An 18732-nucleotide genomic window follows, 5' to 3' on the forward strand; every position below is an offset into this window, starting at 1 on the left:
TGATGTGAAAAAGCCCCCAGTTCATTCGGATACACCTCCCAGGAGACTGCCAGTGCACTTCTTAGAGAAAGACAGGCAGCTAGATTTGGGGAAGCTTTGATGAAGCCAGGCCGCCAGGCCTCCAGGTCCCTTTTGCCACCCGACTCAAAAAACAAGTGAACAGGGCTCTGTTACTCAGAGGCCCTCAGGCATGTTGGGTAAAAACACTTACCATAATTTAGACGGATGGAGTAGGAGGTTCAAACTATTTTAATTTTAAAAGCAGTTGAGTGTTTTCTTAATCTCTCCCTAAATTACTTCCTTGCTAGACTGTGACTTTGTCCTTTATGGTAGCCCATATGCTGGTGCCTGAGCTTGCCATCCTCATTACATAATGAGACTGGGTAGAGGACTGAAGAACTCTGGAATGATGGAAGCCCAGTTGTGATGACCTGGTCAATAGATTTTCTTTGGGAAATATTTTAAACTAGACCTGACCCAGCAGGTTCCCAAAATGCCTCCTGCTGCCATGAGTTGTTACATAGTATATAAAACAAAATTTCTACTTAATTTTAGCAGACAGAAGAGAAAAACAAATTAAGTCATAAAATAATATATTACAAAGCCAAATAAGAATGATGCTTTAAATTATCTGAGCTAGTGTATCCCTCCATCAGTGCAGCGAATCCTTTACAGGATTCTCGTGGGGAATGTGACGTGTGAGAGTAAATTGATCCATTTGTACCAAATTCCTATAATACCATTCCAATTTTATAATATGTTACTTTACCAGTCAGTGTGGGTTTCAGGATCTAGTACATTCTCATTGTGCAAAGATACCTTAATGCCTAGGCCCCCCTGTAATGCCTAAACCCACCTACATTCCATTCCTCAATAACGGACTTCCTCACCCAAATTGCGTATCTCCCCTGCAGGAGAACTATTATGGCAATGTTCCTATCCTCTTAGATTTTTAACGTTTGCATCTATTTCCCTTCATGGATGATTGCGTGTACTCTTCTGACCATGCCATACCTTGATGATTCCTTAGGAGCTGGTTACACTCACCTTCTTGTATTCCACAGGTGTCCAAGGACGACCGAAGTGATATCGAGTCCAGCTCAGATGAGGAAGACTCCGAACCTCCAGGGAAGAACCCTCACACGGCAACCACCACCAATGGGACCAGCGGTACCAACGGGTACCTCCTGACTGGGTCTTGCTCCGTGGATGATTAGTTCCTCAAAACTACAAGTCCCGAACAAAGTGAACTGTTTGTTCCTGGAAGTATTTAATAAGTTGCAAATGCAGTTCCTTTCATTATATCTCAGCACCAGAAAAAAAAAAATTAGGATTATCAAAGCATTTTGAATAGTGCACTGCCATATGTCCTGTCTGTGAATGAAGAAGAATTACCATTCTCTATACGTAGGCATGCTGTATGTAATTGACACAAGGGAACAGTATTTGCATTTGTACTGTCTTAGAATATTATTTATATTTCTTTTTTGTTCGTAAATCTGTGGACAAAAGAGGGTTTCCTCACCCCTTTTACTCTCTGGGTTCATGACAGTGAGGGAGATGCTCCATGTGCTTCTACCCCTTTCTATTGCTGTAACTCAGTTTGATAGAAGTCTCAGCTTACCTTGTCACTTAGAGCACGCAAAACCCAGTGCAAGATTCTCGTACTGCTCCGAATAGGTTTGCTTTCTTTGTGTTACTGTGCCGGTTTTGAAATTGCCTATATAGTCTCAGTGACCATTTTCCCTGTGTAAAGTTTAAGCAGGATGAGCTAGGCTTTTTAATTGCCACTCTTCATGGTCGATTCGCACAGCTCAAATTAAAGACTATCGTTTTTTGAGAACTTTAAAAAATTGTTTTGTATTAAATTGCTATGGAATAGACATCATTTCTTGTGCACACGGCCAGGATATCCCCAGTGAGTACAGTAGCCAGCTGGAGATGAATTTTGTAGGTTACAGAGGTTTGTGTGTGTTTGTGTGTTTTTGTTGTTGTTGTTTTTATTCCCTCTTATGAGGTCAGTGCTCTGGCTCTGAAGGAGGACCTTTGCTTAAGGTCATAGTTAGAGACAATGAAATTGCTCTTACTACTGGGAATTTGTCCCATGCTCTGAGAATAACAGAAAGAGAAAGCTGATTTCAACCAGATTTCAGCACTACCCCTATAATTGCCACAATCTCCTGTCATGTCATGAAAAAAAAAAGAAGCTAAGTATATTTTGGCGCAGCAAAGAAGACTTTGAACAGCTGGCAAAGGTCAGCCGTAGCCCAAAGCGCTTTCTTGCAGCAGCATTCGAGGAAGTGCGCTATCTAGTATTTGATCTTGGTGTCTGGATTTTTCTAAGCAAAATAAAGCCAATGGGAGAAGGACAATTTTACTGTTTGTCTTTTCTCCTTAAATATGACCCAGACTGACTCTCCTGTTGCTAGAAACTGAGCGGTGTTGCACCTGAAGCACTCTGGTTTGTTTCTTTGAAGACTTGTTCGGTTTCCAGGAGTTTTTATCCAAATGGAGCTATTTCCAAAAAAATTATTAAAATTCTACTGGACTATGGCAATATCAGCAATGAGAAAGACTGCTGAAAATAAGTTGCTATAGTCTCCTGACACAGCAGTGTTATTTATATATAAATAAGAAAACCATTCACATAAACCAAAGATTTTATCTCTTCCCTTCCAACTTTTAGTAAGGGGGAATAAAAAGGTATTACAAACACTTATTTCATAAACAAAACAAGAGTCTAACACCATAATGTAGTAAGTAGCATAAATGTGTGAGTTAGGGGATAGTAAAGACCACAGCGTCAGAAATACTAAGGAGTGCATGTCCTGCTTACAGCCATTCACATTAGATTCAAACTTTTGAAAAAATTGAAATAAATCTTTGTGCCCATAATTTGCAACCTGTGCGTTAATAGTTAAGATAATGCCCCCAAACAGAAAAAACCTCACACCGTAATATTAAATCTTTCCCTACCTACATATGAAATAGTCTGTTTCTGATAAGGCCCATAATGATAATTGAAGAGCCTTAGACATATGTCTGCTTGTTTATTGAGAAAACGATGCAACTAATTCTTCTCGTAAAACCTTGTTATTTTATTTCACAAAACAGGGGTATGTTTAGGAGTGTAATTTGTGGATGGTTTGAGACCAGTCATAAAACATCAAAATTTCTTGTTAGTCATCTGAACATCTGCTGAAATACAGATATATAAAATGAAACAGCATATTACAGCTGAAAAATGTTGGGACGGTGCAAGTTTCCTTTCTTATCAACTAAACTATGGGGAAGAAAAGTGAATTGTACCTTGCTGTAGTGTCTGGGGCAAGTCTTCAAAAGGGAGAAATAAACCAGAGAACCACCATGTGTTCAAATTTGGGTCATCTAATACTCTACCACAGAAGAATAATTTCAAAAGATTGGCTCGTAAATTAATGGTTTGGGGGAGTTGCATGGAAAGACGTAAACCGAGTCTGTCCTTAGCAAAGGCAGATCTAAGCAATTTTTTATTTTTCCCAAAAGTCCCTTGGAAGGAGGACTGAGAACACTCGGAGCTTCAGTGACCAGTGACATTCACTTAACACAGTCCCCTGTGTATCTATAGATTTTTATTTCATTTTGCATTTTAGGGCAAAGCATTCTTTTTGATTAATCAAAGTGGTGTTTGTAGACCTGTGAAGATGCAAAATAATATATTTCTGTCTACTCCTCCCCCTTATCATGGTGGCATGATAAGACTGAGAGAGAAAAATATGTGAGATATCTTATCTTCTACTTGTGCCAGGCCATAGCTTTGGAAGTGCGTTTTGTATATGCAGCTGTAGGTTACTGACAGTGTTGTTTCCCATTAATTACCTTAGCCCGTGTTGATAGCTCCTTCCCCCTGGTCATATTCAAACCCTTCCAGGATACCAAGGGGTGTGTAGGAAGGAGTCTAGAAAAAGTAATATTTTATTCTCTAATGCTATATAGCTTTTCTAGATCTCTTAGTGGAGAAAAAAAGTAGAAAACAAGTAGAATTTGGCCGTGGGTCAATAAATGATAGGACAGTGTGTGATCTATGTATGTACATTTATGTTTCTCCAAAAACGTAAAACCAAAAGAGCACTGACTCATCCTTATCCATATTCTTTTCATAAAAACTATCCACTGTATATAAGAGAAACTTCCCACCTCCCTCTCAACTTCCTGTTCATGCCACTCACCCAGATGAGAGTTGGTAGGATCCTTTCTCTTGCCTCAGGCTAAGATCACAGAGGGCCTAAGGTCAACATGTAAGCCAAATGTAGTTCACATTTCCAAATTTAGTGGTACACATGTGGAGAATTGAATAACTGTCAGTATTTTGGATGATTAAGCTGAATGTTGGGGAAAATGCATATGGGTGCTGTTTCACCCCAAGGTTTTGTTATCATCCAACTCCTGCCAGGCTGCTAGACAGATGGTGTCCTGAGGTATCATCAGATAATGAAACAGGTATCAGAGAATGATGGGCTAGGAAGAAAGGTAGACTCCCCAACAAAAGCAAGAAGTTGGGTGAGAGAAATCACTCTTTAGTGAGATAAAATCAGACCATGTTTAGCCAAAATGGTGGGTGAGCCTCAAAATGTCCCGTTCTATTGCCAACTTTCCATTCTGAGTATTTGGTAGAGGTTGGGTTTGAGTGAACTACATGCTTTCACATGAGGCAGGAAGGGCCTGGATCTCCCACTTCATGTGTTTGAACCTCATCATTATTTGGGCTGATGTAAAAAAGGAGATTTCAGTTCACCTGAGTCTTTGCAAAAGAGCTCTTCTGAGAAAACTTTATGGACCCCCATGATTGTTCCCATTCTGTTCATGACTTTGTATCGATAGTTATTTTTGTCCCTTTCTCAGAATGTTAATGCCAAAGTTGCCTGAATATTTGCCTGTTTTTTCTTAATTTGAAGCGTACAGAATAATTCCAAAGGTGTTAAGAGATTCTGTTTGTTTGTGTATGTGATGATGTCGTTAATGTCCAGAGAGGCTTCAAGAAATCCTTTGGAAACAAGAGGTTAAATGTTTACATTTCCTGTGATAGTTGAAGTCTTAAGATACTAATTAGCTTACTTTTTTTTTTTCTTTGTCTTTGGCTGATTCTGCTTTGTAGATAAATAGTATCCCTGAAATCTTTAGGACATTCAATTAAGAAAAAACCAAATTAGGTCAAACTCAGCCTGATGAGAAAGTAATGACAAGCCGCTTCAGTTTTTAGGTAACTCGTGTGGGACGAGAAAATGCAGTTAGCTCTGGTTATTACACTTGCTCTCCAGCATGCTGTTCATGAAAGGAATACCCTCAGTAATCATAACAGTCTTTGAAGTCATGCATAATGCCGCAGTTAGTAATTGGTACTGGTTCACTGTGGCCACAGTAGTTGTTGATGGAAGCAGGCCAGAGAAGGACCCTGTGGTCCGCCTTTATGTATACGGTCCCCTCCCTTCCTCTAAGGGACCCCCAGTAGACGCTGGGGAGGCCTATCCATTTGTCCACTCTGTGCAGTTTTAATGTCTCTCATATATATTCAGGGGGAACATCGCTGATGCTGGTTTTCATGGAGAGAACTTGATTAGAGGACATAAAGCATTATAAGGAACAGTTTGTAAGCTCCGCAGACACGGAAAGGAGAACCTGAACTTTTTCCAGGTCTTTGTAACTGAAGTTCAGCCTCGAAGCCTTTGAAAGGAATGGCTTAGCAAAGGGCCACAAGCTAGGACCCCATCAGCTCAAAGAAATAAAAGTCTCTGCAGCCAGATGGCCTGTCGTTTGGCATCTTCACAAGACTAGGTCTTCTCAAGATTGCCAGGAACTGGTGGGAGGGGTCGGTTAGCCCAAGATCTATCTGTTCATCTCATCCACCCACATTCCTCTCAGCCTCCTGGAACTCTTGATAAGAAGAAACCAAAATATTGTCACTTATCTGCTATCAACTTCCCAACAGACTTTGGATCAGTGGTTGACCACACTTCTTTTCTCTGACTGATTCCATTTTTCTTAAAAAGTATTGGGCCCATGTAATCTTGTTTTCCTCCAGAGGCCCATGAAAGCTTGGTTCCCTGTTTTGCTATATGTTGCATGGCCTGGAAACCAGGGACAACAGCTGTTGGTATGATTTCTATGTTAAATGAAAAATTAGATCTTAGATCATTTTTTTTTCTCTTGGATCTACAGTAATTTTTCTAAACTGTCGTAAAACCGCCCTTAAAAAATTAGAGGCTTTTAAAGATTAGTTGCCAAAGATAAATGAGCTCTATAATAGCAACAGTTCTGTGGCAATTCTGGGAGTTTAACTTAGAGACTCATTGAAGATGGAATACCCCCCTCCAAGTTTGATCTCCAAAAGTTTCGTAAAGCCTCTAAGCCTATGATTCTCATCAGCTCTAGGTGTGCCCATAGAATCAGTTACCTCCATAGCCATTTGTGGCCAAGCAAGGGGGAGAGGGTTCGTTGGGGATTTGATTTTTTTTTTTCAATTTGCAGTGAGAAATAGGATAGGTGACAAAAGCGTAACTTGTTTTCTTAAGACAATTCAGTGCTTGAGCATCTCTGTCAGAAATGGAATGATGTACTGTTAGCCAATTAGAATTATTTTATGTATTGTTACTGTGTTTTGCTGATTTTTATATGAAAATATAATTATTCATTCTTGATCTCTGGAACAATCATTATGAGGATCATTTTACTTTGGAAACACTTTTCATAATAAAGATAAGTATTAAGAGTCAAGTGTCAATGACATTTTCTCTAAGCGCTCTTCGGCTGCTGTGAGTAATATGTCTCATCATCCTGGACAGGATTTATTTCAGGACACACATCATCCCTAGTTTCTTGCAAACTTTCCTTAAATCCCAGTTATCATTATGATTACTGAAAAGGTAGTATTATATTTATATGTCATATATATATGTCAAATACATATATGGCTACATATATATAACATACAACATATATATCTCTATCTTGTCAGGAATTTAGCTAAGCTATTCCACAGTATTGCTGCCCCAGTATCCATTTTGTTTGCAAGGTGCCCTGCAGGGACCCTAAACTGACCCTAGCCCCTCAAACAGGTGCACACCCTGCAGAGCAGTCCTGAGACTCACAAGCAAATGCAGGTCCCTGATAGGACCTTCCCAGTAGCCCCTGTGATCAACAGTCTCCCCTTCCAGTGCCTTGAAGGCGTTATGTTGCCCCTAGTAAGACCGCCATGGGATTTACCAAAACCCCACTCTTTTGCATTGACCCATCCAGCCTTAGCCCAGGAAGCCCAAAGCGTTCTACTCACAGACCCTAATGAAGGAATGTGCCCCAAGCCCTGTCCCAGTCTTCACCCTGCCGTCACCAACCCTTGTGGTCCTTCGAGGCAAGCCATGTGAATAATAAACCTATTTCAAGTTCTCTTGTGGTCTCTTGCTGAGCTTCAGTTCACCATCTGACACCATGTGCTCCACTTAATAAATATTAATTTAACATAGTTAACACATTTGTGTGTGATATATATGTAATAGGTTGCACTATCTCTTTGGAAATTAAGATATAAAAACTTTAATGTTACGTTTATATATAGTGCTTCTTTCTGAAAAAATATTAAATATTATTTATAGAGATTAGAGTTCACATAATCAGACTGCACTGATTTTTCCAAAGCATGACAAGAAGCTCTTAGGACAAACCACCCAGAGCACAGCACACCCAGACGCATCCCTGTCAGCGTATGCACAGCTCAAAGGAGCTTGACTGATATGTTCTCTGAGCCCATGCCCTCCTTTGTTAGGGCTTCTTTCTCTCTTTCTCTGCATTTCCTGTGTAACACTGTCTTCCCCGGCCACTCTTCCGCTCTAAGCTTATGTCATCTAATATCTCCAGAGCCATAAAAATAGCACTGACATTCAACCAGATACCCCACTAGCCCCCCCACCAGTATTATGGAAAATCAAGCAGATGCCCTATTAAAAATCTTACAAATATTATAGCCACCCCCAACCACAATCTGATTGCAAGCATGAGTTAGCCTAAGAAACTACCAAAATTCCTCCAAGGCAGAGAAAGATAGGCTACAGGCTACTATGCCACTTTGGGAAGCCATGAACTCTTCTAGTTCTGTAAGCAAAGTATCATCTCGTAATTAGCCACATCATGGCTCAGCATCTCCGGGCCCCTGACTCCTGGGGCTGCCACATCCAGCTTCGGCACATGGTATTTCTGCCCCCGATTATGCTTCCACCAACCCTGCACTTGCTTCACCAGGAGTAGCAGCCGCAGTACCGACAACAGTGACAGACCGCATGACGGCCAGCCGTGGGGGTCGGACACCTGGATCTACCAGCACGCAAGGTGATCCCTCAGAACCAATGACCGTGGTGACCGAAGCCGGAGGGCCATACCCTTGATCCTCCCCAAAGCCGCTGTAGCACGAGGAAACAAAGTTTCTATCATTCCTAAACACTGAAGTTAAAAAGTTATATAAAGTCTGTATCTGTCAGGATACAGACTATCTATCTAGGCAGGAAACAAAGTCATCGTCAGATGATTCCTTTGGAGAAACTTCAAGAAAAAGACTGCTGTCAGAGGAGTGGGCAAGATTAGGGAAGGTAAAGCGCCCAGAGGCCAGCAAGCATGGGGAGCCGTTAGCACCCTGGGCTGGGACCAGATGCCAATGAGAGAGAGCATCTTGGAGGAGAGGCAGTGCTGTGGGCTAGGGAGCAAAGACGCTGACACCTTTCTCCCTGCTTTCTCATGCCTTCGCCCCCATTGGCTGAACTCAGAAAGTTGTCGGTGGGAACCGCAGAAGATGTAGGTGGTAGGGGTCAGTCCCTCACTGGATAGAGCAGAGACCTGGTGGGAAGAAAACAGAGGAGCCCGCATCAGGCTGGCATTCCTGCATTCCCACCTGGAGCCTGGCACAGAATGGCACACAGCAAATGTTTGTGGGAGAAACAAATGAACCCACTTCAGAGAGCGTTGGTAAGATGCGAGCTCTTAGCAGTTAACCTGCCCTCTGTTGAGGAAGCAAGATGAGCGTGAGAAAGCACTTGGTCTCTGGCTCTGGACTTGGTACTGCTGTTGTGTGTGTTGGGGGGTTGGGGGCACAGCTTCTCTCAGCACAGCGGCCGAGAGGCATGGTGGCCGCACTCAAATTAGAGAAGCCACCTGTGGTACCAGCCTCCCCGACCCAGGGATAAAGCACGTCAGGGGAGGAGGATGGAGGCCTGAGGCTGGAGAAGTGTCTAGAAACAGAGAAGAACTGAGGAGAAGGAGCTGAACTGCCGGAGCACTCACGGAACAGAATCGTGAAAGCTCTAAGCTCTGATGCTCGTGACTAAGTGCTTTTGTTTTTGTTTTTAAGATTTTATTTATTTATTTGACAGAGAGAGATCACCAGTAGGCAGAGAGGCGGGCAGAGAGAGAGGGGAAGGAAACAGGCTCCCTGCTGAGCAGAGAGCCCGATACGGGGCTGGATCCCAGGACCCTGAGATCATGACCTGAGCCGACGGCAGAGGCTTTAACCCACTGAGCCACCCAGGCACCTTCGTGACTAAGTTTTGAAGCAATTCTTTACCCAAGAGGCTGGGTTGTTTTTTCACTTAGTGAATGATGAAAATATTTGTATGGCCAAAGAGAACCTGAACAACAAAGGCTTGAGTTCCTGACTGCGTCAGTCGATCACTTGAAAATATTTATAGAGGGTCCGCCAGGTGCCAGGAATGGTGGTGGCACTGAGGACGGAAGGGTCGAGGGTCCGCCAGGTGCCAGGAATGGTTGTGGCACTGAGGACGGAAGGGTCGAGAGTATAGATACGGGTCCTTCTTTCACGGGACAATCTAGAAAGAGAAAGAAAACACAAAACAAAGAAGTGCAGAGTGTTAGGTTGCTGGGTTACTTGAACACCAGCAATTGATTTTCCCCAGTTCTGGAGGCTGAAAGTCCAAGATCAAGGGGTCAGCAGGGTTAATTTCTCCTACAGCCTGTCTTCTTAGCTAGCCTTCTCACTGTGCCATCACACAGTCACTCCTCTGTGCATCTGTCTGTGTCCTAATCCCTTCTTTTAAGGATGGCAGTCATATTGGATGGGGGCTCCCCCTGAAGGCTCCATTTTACCTTAATCACCTCTTTTTCACCATTGATGAAATTTTTATATTAGTTTCATTTTTCCAACAAAAACAAAAGTTTCAAGGGTATTGTAATTTGGAGAAAGTTAACATCCTCTATCTTCTGCAATAAATATTGATTCATATATATACTCTATTTTTGGAGCTTTTAGGGATGTGTACACAGAATGCATAAATGGAAAAGTTACCTAATTATCTCTCTAAAAGCCCTGTCTCCCAATACAGTTGCCTCCTGGGATACAGAGGCTAGGACTTGAACGTGAATTTTGGGAGACATAAGTCTGCCCATCATACAAGGTAATTTCACACAGTGACCAAGAACAAAAGTCATGAGGAAACAAAGTGATCATATGGTGACTTCCAGGGCTCTTCAGACTGGACGGTCTCTAACACCTCATGGACAGGTGACTCGGGCTGAGACCTGACAGACAGGAGCTGCTCGGGGCAGGATCTTAGGTGGTCACAGACCAGGCAGTGGGGGCCGGAAACACAAAGGCTCTAAGACAGGAATAGACTGGAAGTTTTGAGTTGCAGCAAGAAGACCAATGTGATGAAGCAAAAGAAACAAAGTGGAGAGTGTGGGTGATCACATTCTAAAGTTTAGGAAGGGGCAGATCACACAGGGCCTGTGTCCCATAGTGAGGAGAGCAAGTGTCAGGGTAAGAGTGATGGGACACCCTTCAGGGATCAAAGCAGGGGGCAGCACAATCTCGTCTGTTGTTCTCTTTGATGAGAGAGAAACCATGCCCATCACAACCATGACGGAGAAAACCAACTTCGTGTGGGTCAACGGTGACTTCAGGGCTGTGCTGGGCACCCCATGACCAGGTGGGGTGATGAGCATGTGGCCACTGGAAGAAATAAAGGACGAAGCGCTACTGAGGCTTCAATTCATGGGCAATACACTAAGTCTGGGCAGAGAACGGGAGGTGGAAGCTTTTGCCGCAACGATGCTAAGACCTGGGACAGGAAGAGCCTCCACGTTTCCTCTGAGGAAAGCAGCTTGAAAAATATGACCGATGGGCCACCATCAGCCAGCGGAGAGCCTTAGGGAGAGGGCAGACTTCCTGACTGAATGACGTTCTTTGTTGTTGTTACTTACTGTTCGAACCTTTCTTTGTGTGGTTCCAAGGCTGCTCAGGGCCGGCGTATTGATGGATGACCGACATTTCCAAAACACCCCTCTAGGGGTGGCGTGCATCCAGCAACCATCCTTGCTGTTGGTAGGTTTTACAGCTTCTGAGTGAGCCTGCCTGGTTTCACAGAAGCTGCAAATCAGGGTTTTATTCATGGGTTTGTCTATTTGGGTAAGCCACGGCCAGGCCTTCACCAGCACGTCTCCACCACCTGTCATCGGTAACAGGGATTGTGGCTCGGGAGAGTGAGTGACTTGCTTTCTGTCACCCAACTAACAAGTGATCGAGTTGAGATTTGACCCAGACCTGATTGATTTCAAAACTTAGACATACCTTCCCAGTACCTTATGCTTCTTCCAATGTTTGCATTTGTTTCTGAAGACAGGCTGCTTTGAGTCCTACTGCATTTCAACTGTCCTTGGCTTTTTCCTTATCTACCCGCTTTCATTCTCCTTACAGAGCTCAGACTTCCACCCCAGTAGTTTTTATCCCTAGTCCCCCTCTTTTTGAGATTAGATTTCAGGGCTCTCAACTACATCAGGAGCCCTTCTTTGGAAAGATCCTCAATAAATCTTCTATGCCAATGACTGAACTCAATTGTCAAAGTTCACTGTCTTGTTCCAGTTCACAAAGCACAGGCCTCAGTGCAAGCCGTTCAATAATTCAGTGCATTGCAGACTAGAAGGAGAGAAGATACGTAGGTTGTGAAACTAGTTCTTCAGTGGTTTGGATTTTAAGAATGGGCTGGAAATCTCACAGGAAAATATTCCTAGGGGGTGAGTGAGGGATGGGGTACTACAGATGAGGAACGTCTAGGAAATAAAACAGCAGTCACCAGCCCTCCTTTGGGGGAGTCATAGCAGTAAGTTAGATTCATCAGGATTAAACTCTCGGTTCCTATTAATTTTGTTCAACCAGGACGCTAGTAACCACCCAGTCAGCCAGCCAGCAAACGATGTATAGGATGCTAGGCCAGTTGGAGCCATATCACCAAAGATGAGCTCAAAAGGGTCCCTAGAATCTTTAAAAATAGTGTTGTCTCTCTCTGTTGAAGGCACTAGCCTGTTCATAGAACAGAACTCTGACATACTATATCCCCACTACCATTTCTTGGTTATTCACTTGTAAGTCATTTCTGAGGAGGTACAAAACAGTGTATACCATGTTAGCTGCAAACACACAGAACCACAGCGCTCATGAATTCAATAAAAAGCACATCGAAATGAAGTCAATGTGTACACTGAACACAACTCTCCATGAGCCGTTGTGTGGGGCATTGTGAGAGATACAAATAAGCCAGAGGCAAAGCTGTGAAGAGAAGGGGCTCTCCATCCAGTTAGAGAGGCTGATCACAAGCAATGATTATTTTAATGAATCAAGGGGGCACTGAAAGAAATGATACTTATTCTGTTATGCAGATCAAAGTCTATGATAAAGGCAAAAGGTTTTTGAAAATGATAATTACTCTATAGACATGACATTATCATTATCATCTTATCAAATCTATTGTTGGGATAGTAATCACAGAAAAGTTCAGAGGAGGGAGAAGTTGCTGCAGAATCAGATGAGAAAGACTTCAAGGTGAAAGCCAAGAATGAATTTGGATGAGTCAAGTGGGAAGAAGAAGGACATTGGAGACAGAGGGCATGGTGTGAACCAGGGAACACAGCCATTAGCATTGCCTCTGCCTCTTTGTGGCCTGACCACTAATGCCCTTCAGTCTATCCTCATCCCTCCCCACACCTCTTGACCAGGTCCCGAGTCTGTGGTCTCAGACGGGCTATGCTACGTTACATCTCCAGCACAGTGGCCCCACTCTGCCTCAAAGGCCTTTTACCTCTTTTCTGTAGAGGTAACTCTCATATGGCCTTCAAGATTAACACGGATTCCTCCTCCCAGAAAGCCTTAGTCGCTTGGAATGTGGTGCTCTTCCTAGAGAAGAGAAGGGCAACCACTGAACTCCATCAGAGTACTTATCACACTCCCCCTCGCTGGACTATAAGCGACCTGGGGGCAAAGAACTTGCTTTTTCTATCTGGATCCTTAGCCAACACATTCACTACATAGTTAGCACTCGATAAATGCTTGTAGAATGGATGTCTGTAGTTACAGAAATAGGAGTTTCAGGAAGATAAAGAAGTTTTGGAAGGAAAAATGAGTTAACATCTACATTTTGAATTTGAGCTCATGAGCTCATTCATTTGGAAATATCTACCCAAAATTGGCAAGATGGACTGTAACTAGGTACCATCATTACTTCCATTATTTCAGATCAAGAGCTGTGTGCACAAAGAGAAGTAGAACCTTGCCTTGGGCTCAGACCCAGTAGGCAGCAATACAGATAACTTGGCCAGAGCTCTGGGGCATTTCTCCATTGCCTGCTAAGGCAGAACCTTGGGACATCCCTCCACTAGAGGGGTAGAGGAAAAAGCTAAGTCAGCAAAGAACTCTGCGATAACAAAGATAGGAAGAAATACAGTGTGTTAATGAGAATTCTCAGCCTCCCTTCTGCCTCTTTCTCTCTTCCTTCCCTTCTCTTCCTGAACTGTTCAGTTCCAAAGCTCTCAGATGGGACAAAGCAGGGCGGATGTTTCTGTCGGGTGAGGGACACGTGGTGGCCCAGAGTGGAGTGCTGAAGGCCACATGGGCTTATGGAAGTGTCTGCAGAGGAGGGTAGTACAGCCCGGAGAATCAGCATGGGGTGCAGAGGGGGTCCAACATTAGTTATCAAGCCTAGGCTGGATGACGAGGGCATGCCTGTGGGGAAGCACCCTGGATGGGAAGTCAGAGCATGGAAAGTCAGGGTGGCTGCAGTAGGAGAATGGCTGTATGCAGGGGAATGGAACAACAATTGAAGCCAACTTCTTACTGGTAGGAAAGGGAATTATATATACAGAGCAGAGGAATATGGGATAAGTATAGTATTGGATTAAAATTATTATAAGCATCCATGTAAAGTCATGGCTTTCAATATGTAGGTAGATATCAATATAAGTGCAGAGGTAAACATATCTCTGGGTGTATGTGAGTGTATCTCAATACATTCCCAGCTGTCCACCCATGACTCCCTGGCCAGTGCAGCTAGGACCCCAGGTCTTGGTTTTTAATCCATCCTAAGTCCATTTTCCACTAAAAGGAACCAGCCTCCTGAAGAAGTGGCTGAATCTTAGGCTGGGCAGGATAGCACATGCTGAAAGGGAGGATTTTTTGAGCCAGGAAGCAAGAAAGTATGCAAAGAATGTTGGGGAAATGGTTTAAGGATGCAAAACCAAGTTGTAGGGCCTCTCACTGGCCAAATCTGAGACACTTTGTGCACCAAAATGAATCATAGTAATTGATTATAATGCACTGAATAACAAGGGAAACTGAATTCATGTAAATTAACACACGAATAAACTGAAAGTTTAAACTTTAAACTGAAAGGAACGAGGTATTTGCTTAGTTTCATGGTACCTCCCCACAAAATATTTACTACCTATAAAGGTGAAAGTAGTCATTTCACAGCCAAGAAGCCTGGCAGACAGCATCCTAATCAAGTAAATGTCATCAGTCATGGGACAAATGAAATCCTGAGTCACTTGATTGGATGCGGTAAGAAAGTGGCATCACTTCTGTGATACTCCTGCCAAAGATGCATTTATCAGATCCATGCAAATTGAGGGGCATTCTACAAATAATTAATTGGTAATCTTCAAATGTGTCAATGGCATGAAAGTCAACCAAAGACTGAAAACTTCCAGAGCGAAGGAGACACTAAAGAGAAGTGACAACTGAATGCAAAGCAGGATTCTGAATTGGATCCTGTTGCTATGGAGAATGTAAGTAGGACAATTGGTGGAACTGAAGAGTAGATTGTGGTAATCAATCAATGTTAATTTCCTGCCGTCGATGGTTGTATTGTGGTTTGGTTGAAGAATGTCCTTGCTTGTAGTAAATACACACTAAATACTAAGATGTAAAAAAAAAAAAAAAAAAAATTCTGTGTCCTGAACTTGCAATTTGCCTGTAACTTTAAGATAATTTTTAAAAATCAATATCTTTGTTTTCAAAACCCTAATAATATCTCAAGAAATTTTCAAATATTTAGATGCAGTAAGGACTCTTTTAAAAAATGAGAATGCCATCTTTGAGTTCCAAGAGCAATGAAGTAATAATACTAAACGCCTCCCTCAGCCAATTAAGGGGAAATTTAGTGAAAGAAGAAAATGTGTTAGTTAAAACTTCTCAAGAATTCAAAATTGTTTCAGGTACCTGGGGGGCTCATTCGGTGAAGTGGCTGCCTTCAGCTCAGGTCATGATCCTAGGGTCCTGGGATTGAGTCCTGCATCAGGCTCCCTTGCTTAGCAGGGAGTCTGCTTCCCTCTCTACCCTTGTCCCTGCTCGTGATCTCTCTTGCTCGCTCTCTCTCACTCTCACTCTCAAATAAATAAGCTTTTAAAAATCTTTAAAAAAAAAAAAAAAAAGAATTCTAAATTGGTGAGTAGTCATGTTAGTTTTTGCAAGTTTTTGAATTATAGTAGTTGTATTCATCAATGCTTCACAAGTATAATAAACAATCATCTTTAATAATGCCTTGTTATGCCAAAATAAATTAAAATGGTAACAGTAATAATAAACAGTGTTCATTGAACATTTATTACGCATACTCTGCTATGAAGCATGTGATATTTTTACTTCCAGTATGCATATCAGAAAACCAAAGCTTAAAAGGGTTAGGAAGTATCCCCCAGGACACCTGGGTGGCTCAGTCAGTTAAGCGTCTGCCTTCGGCTCAGGATCCTGGGATCGAGTCCCACATTGGGCCCCTTGCTTGGCGGGGAGCCTGCTTCTCCCTCTGCCTCTGCCCCTCTCCCTGCTTGGGTACTCTCTCTCTCTCTGACAAATAAATAAAAATCTTAAAAAAAAAAATTTCCCCCGAATAAGCATACTAATGTATAGTATAACCAACTTTTGAAAACACATTTTTCACACTCCAAAGCCTATATTATTATTAATTCCTACCCTCTGGTGCCTCCCAGAGAGACCATAGAGAAAGGGATTTTAGGGAGGATACCAGAAGCCTGGGCTTTGCTCTAGAGCCTCCCACTCCTTCACTGTTTACTCCCAATCCAATCCATCACTGAGTCCTGCTGGTTCCATTTTAAAACTCTACCCCTTTCTCTCAGTGTTAGTTAAGGCCTCGCCATTTTTCCCCTGGTTCCTGGCAACAGGCCCCCTCTCTTTCTGATTCTTAGCTCAGTCTTTTTAAGAGTCTCCGTGCTGTTGTCAGAGTGATTAGTCTACAATGCACACCTGAATATCACCATGTCCTTAAAACTCTATATGGAAAAAGACTCCTATATGGCTCTAATTACCTTTGGGTTAAAGTCAAAACATGGCGCCTGAATCTTTCGCTGTCTAGGCTCTGTATCACTTCAGCCTTACTAACTATAAGGTCCCATGCCAAGGTCCCCCATGCTGTGTGCTCAAGGAATTCTTGTGGGATTTATAATTCCCCGAATGCACCAACACACACTAACGGACAATATAATATGTGCCCCCCCAGCAGGTGTGACCAACTCTTACCTATGTTTTCTGGCATCTCTCCTTTCCCAGCCAGGATGAGCTGGGTACCTCTTCGGAATTCCCAACACATTTTTGTACAGACCTCGTTTATATAATCTATCACAGTATTATGTGTCCTTCCTTTGTCGTACTGAGCTCCCTGTAAGAGGGATTAGAATTTATTTGTCGTTGGACACCTCATCATGCCTGGATCAGAGAGGATGCTGCGTGAAAACCCCACTGAATGAGTGAGTGAGTGAGTGAGTGAGTAATCATCAATGAATTACCAATTGTATAAAATGCTCCGGAGATGCGAAAAGACAGAAAGAGTAATTTTCTGGAGAACCATTTCCAGTTGGGGGAGAAGCTGACTAACGGGTGAAATAACTTGAAGACAGAAGGGGAAGTGTTTCTAAGCACGTACATGGAACTGGTTGGTTAAACCTAGTTCTGAGTAAACGTGCTTCCAACCCTGTGTGCTCTCAGTCCCAGAGGTATGTGATGGCTTTAACCAATACATCAGTTTCTACGTCTGAATAGATAATGCAGGCACATCATACGAAATTCCAAATGTGTGAAACTCCCTCTCGTCTCTATGCCCATCTCCAGCCCCTCAGCCCCGGGTACAGAAGGCACCACAATAAATAATCACTTGGAGAGCTTTCGTTTTCTTTCTGAGGTTCTATCTTCATACCCTGGCAGTGTTAAAGGAAATAACTATAAACTGATGATTTATAACATGGATATATAACCAAGGTGGAAAAGGCAAAGAAATCCCGCAGGTGACATTTTATTTACATGTGCAAGGCTGTCAAACTCCTATTTTGCCCTGGAGACTAAAGCAGACCTAACCTGGACATTGCGATGTGCATATTAACTGAAATCTCCAAGACTGGCCCTAGATGAGCTTAGAAAAATGGAAGTAAACGCACATGACTATTAACATAGGTGATCAAATGAAGAGATAACATCATTTGGTTATAAAATATTCTTCTTGTGCTTTTTTTTTCAAAGTTAAAGCCATCGATCATGGCTGTAGGATGACTTGATTATTAATTAGTTGTCCATTAGTCTTCATTTCCCACGGCTTATGAGGGAAAAGTAAACGTATGCTAATTTGTCTGAGGCAATTTAGTCTATTTAATTTCATCTTTATTCTCTATTAACGCCTGGAGATTTTAAATTAATATATATGGAACTGGGACACGCACGGTGACAATTCACCCAAGCACACTGAATGCAAGGCTAGTGTGTGTTTATGAAGTCACTTATGACCCTTTGGACTTCAATTTAAAAAGCAGGTTATTCTTTATGAAGCGGAAAGTGGTAAAAAGGCTTATTTTGTGCAGCTTTAAAAACCACAATATAATTAATATGAACCGAGCTAAGAGTTACCTCAGATGCTACAGATCAGGCTGGCTGTTGACAAGTCCAGTATCCTTGTGTACCTCCCTGCTCCTGTTACAGCGTAAAACACTCATTAGCGCTTCTAAATGAGAAGGATTTTTTTCCCCAACCTGAGGGTTTAGGCAAAGTTACTTTTTTTTTTTTTTTTAATGCATACATTAAGGCAAGGCTTTAGAAATGTATTTTTCAGCTTTGGGAAGATATGGAAATTAGGCACACTAATCACTGTAGCAACCAGAGACTAAAAATAAAAAGGCAATTTAGTCAGAATGAGATTGCTTCTACGCTGCTCCCTGAGGGTGATGGGTGGAAGTGGTGTCACGTCTCGTAAATACTGTCCATGGTTCTCAGGGGCCTGACATGGCCACGGAGATCGTATCTGTAGTCTGTCAGCTCAGACAAGGCAAGGAGTCGGCTTTGTCCAGAACTCAGAAATGGGATGGCCCCGGCAAGTTATGTCAAGGTGCTTAGATGTGGTGAGCTGCCGGCCAGCCTCTCTGTCTGACCCCCTGAGC

General features: G+C 42.7%; 1 protein-coding gene across 2 annotated transcripts in view; it reads left to right on the forward strand.

The window, feature by feature from the left end:
- LOC111145572 (ceramide synthase 6) overlaps positions 1-6498 on the forward strand; it is a 327517-nt gene extending 321019 nt beyond the window's left edge. For both annotated transcript variants that reach the window (XM_022500529.1, XM_022500519.1), the window contains one exon: positions 1065-6498. In XM_022500529.1, coding sequence (XP_022356237.1) covers positions 1065-1217 — 153 coding nt within the window. In that variant the 3' untranslated portion in view covers positions 1218-6498. The remainder of the gene's footprint in view (positions 1-1064) is intronic.
- Positions 6499-18732: the final 12234 nt, after the last annotated feature.

The sequence above is a fragment of the Enhydra lutris genome, unplaced genomic scaffold (assembly GCF_002288905.1).
Source record: "Enhydra lutris kenyoni isolate GAN:26980312 unplaced genomic scaffold, ASM228890v2 scaffoldscaffold1, whole genome shotgun sequence".
Lineage (NCBI taxonomy): Eukaryota > Metazoa > Chordata > Mammalia > Carnivora > Mustelidae > Enhydra > Enhydra lutris.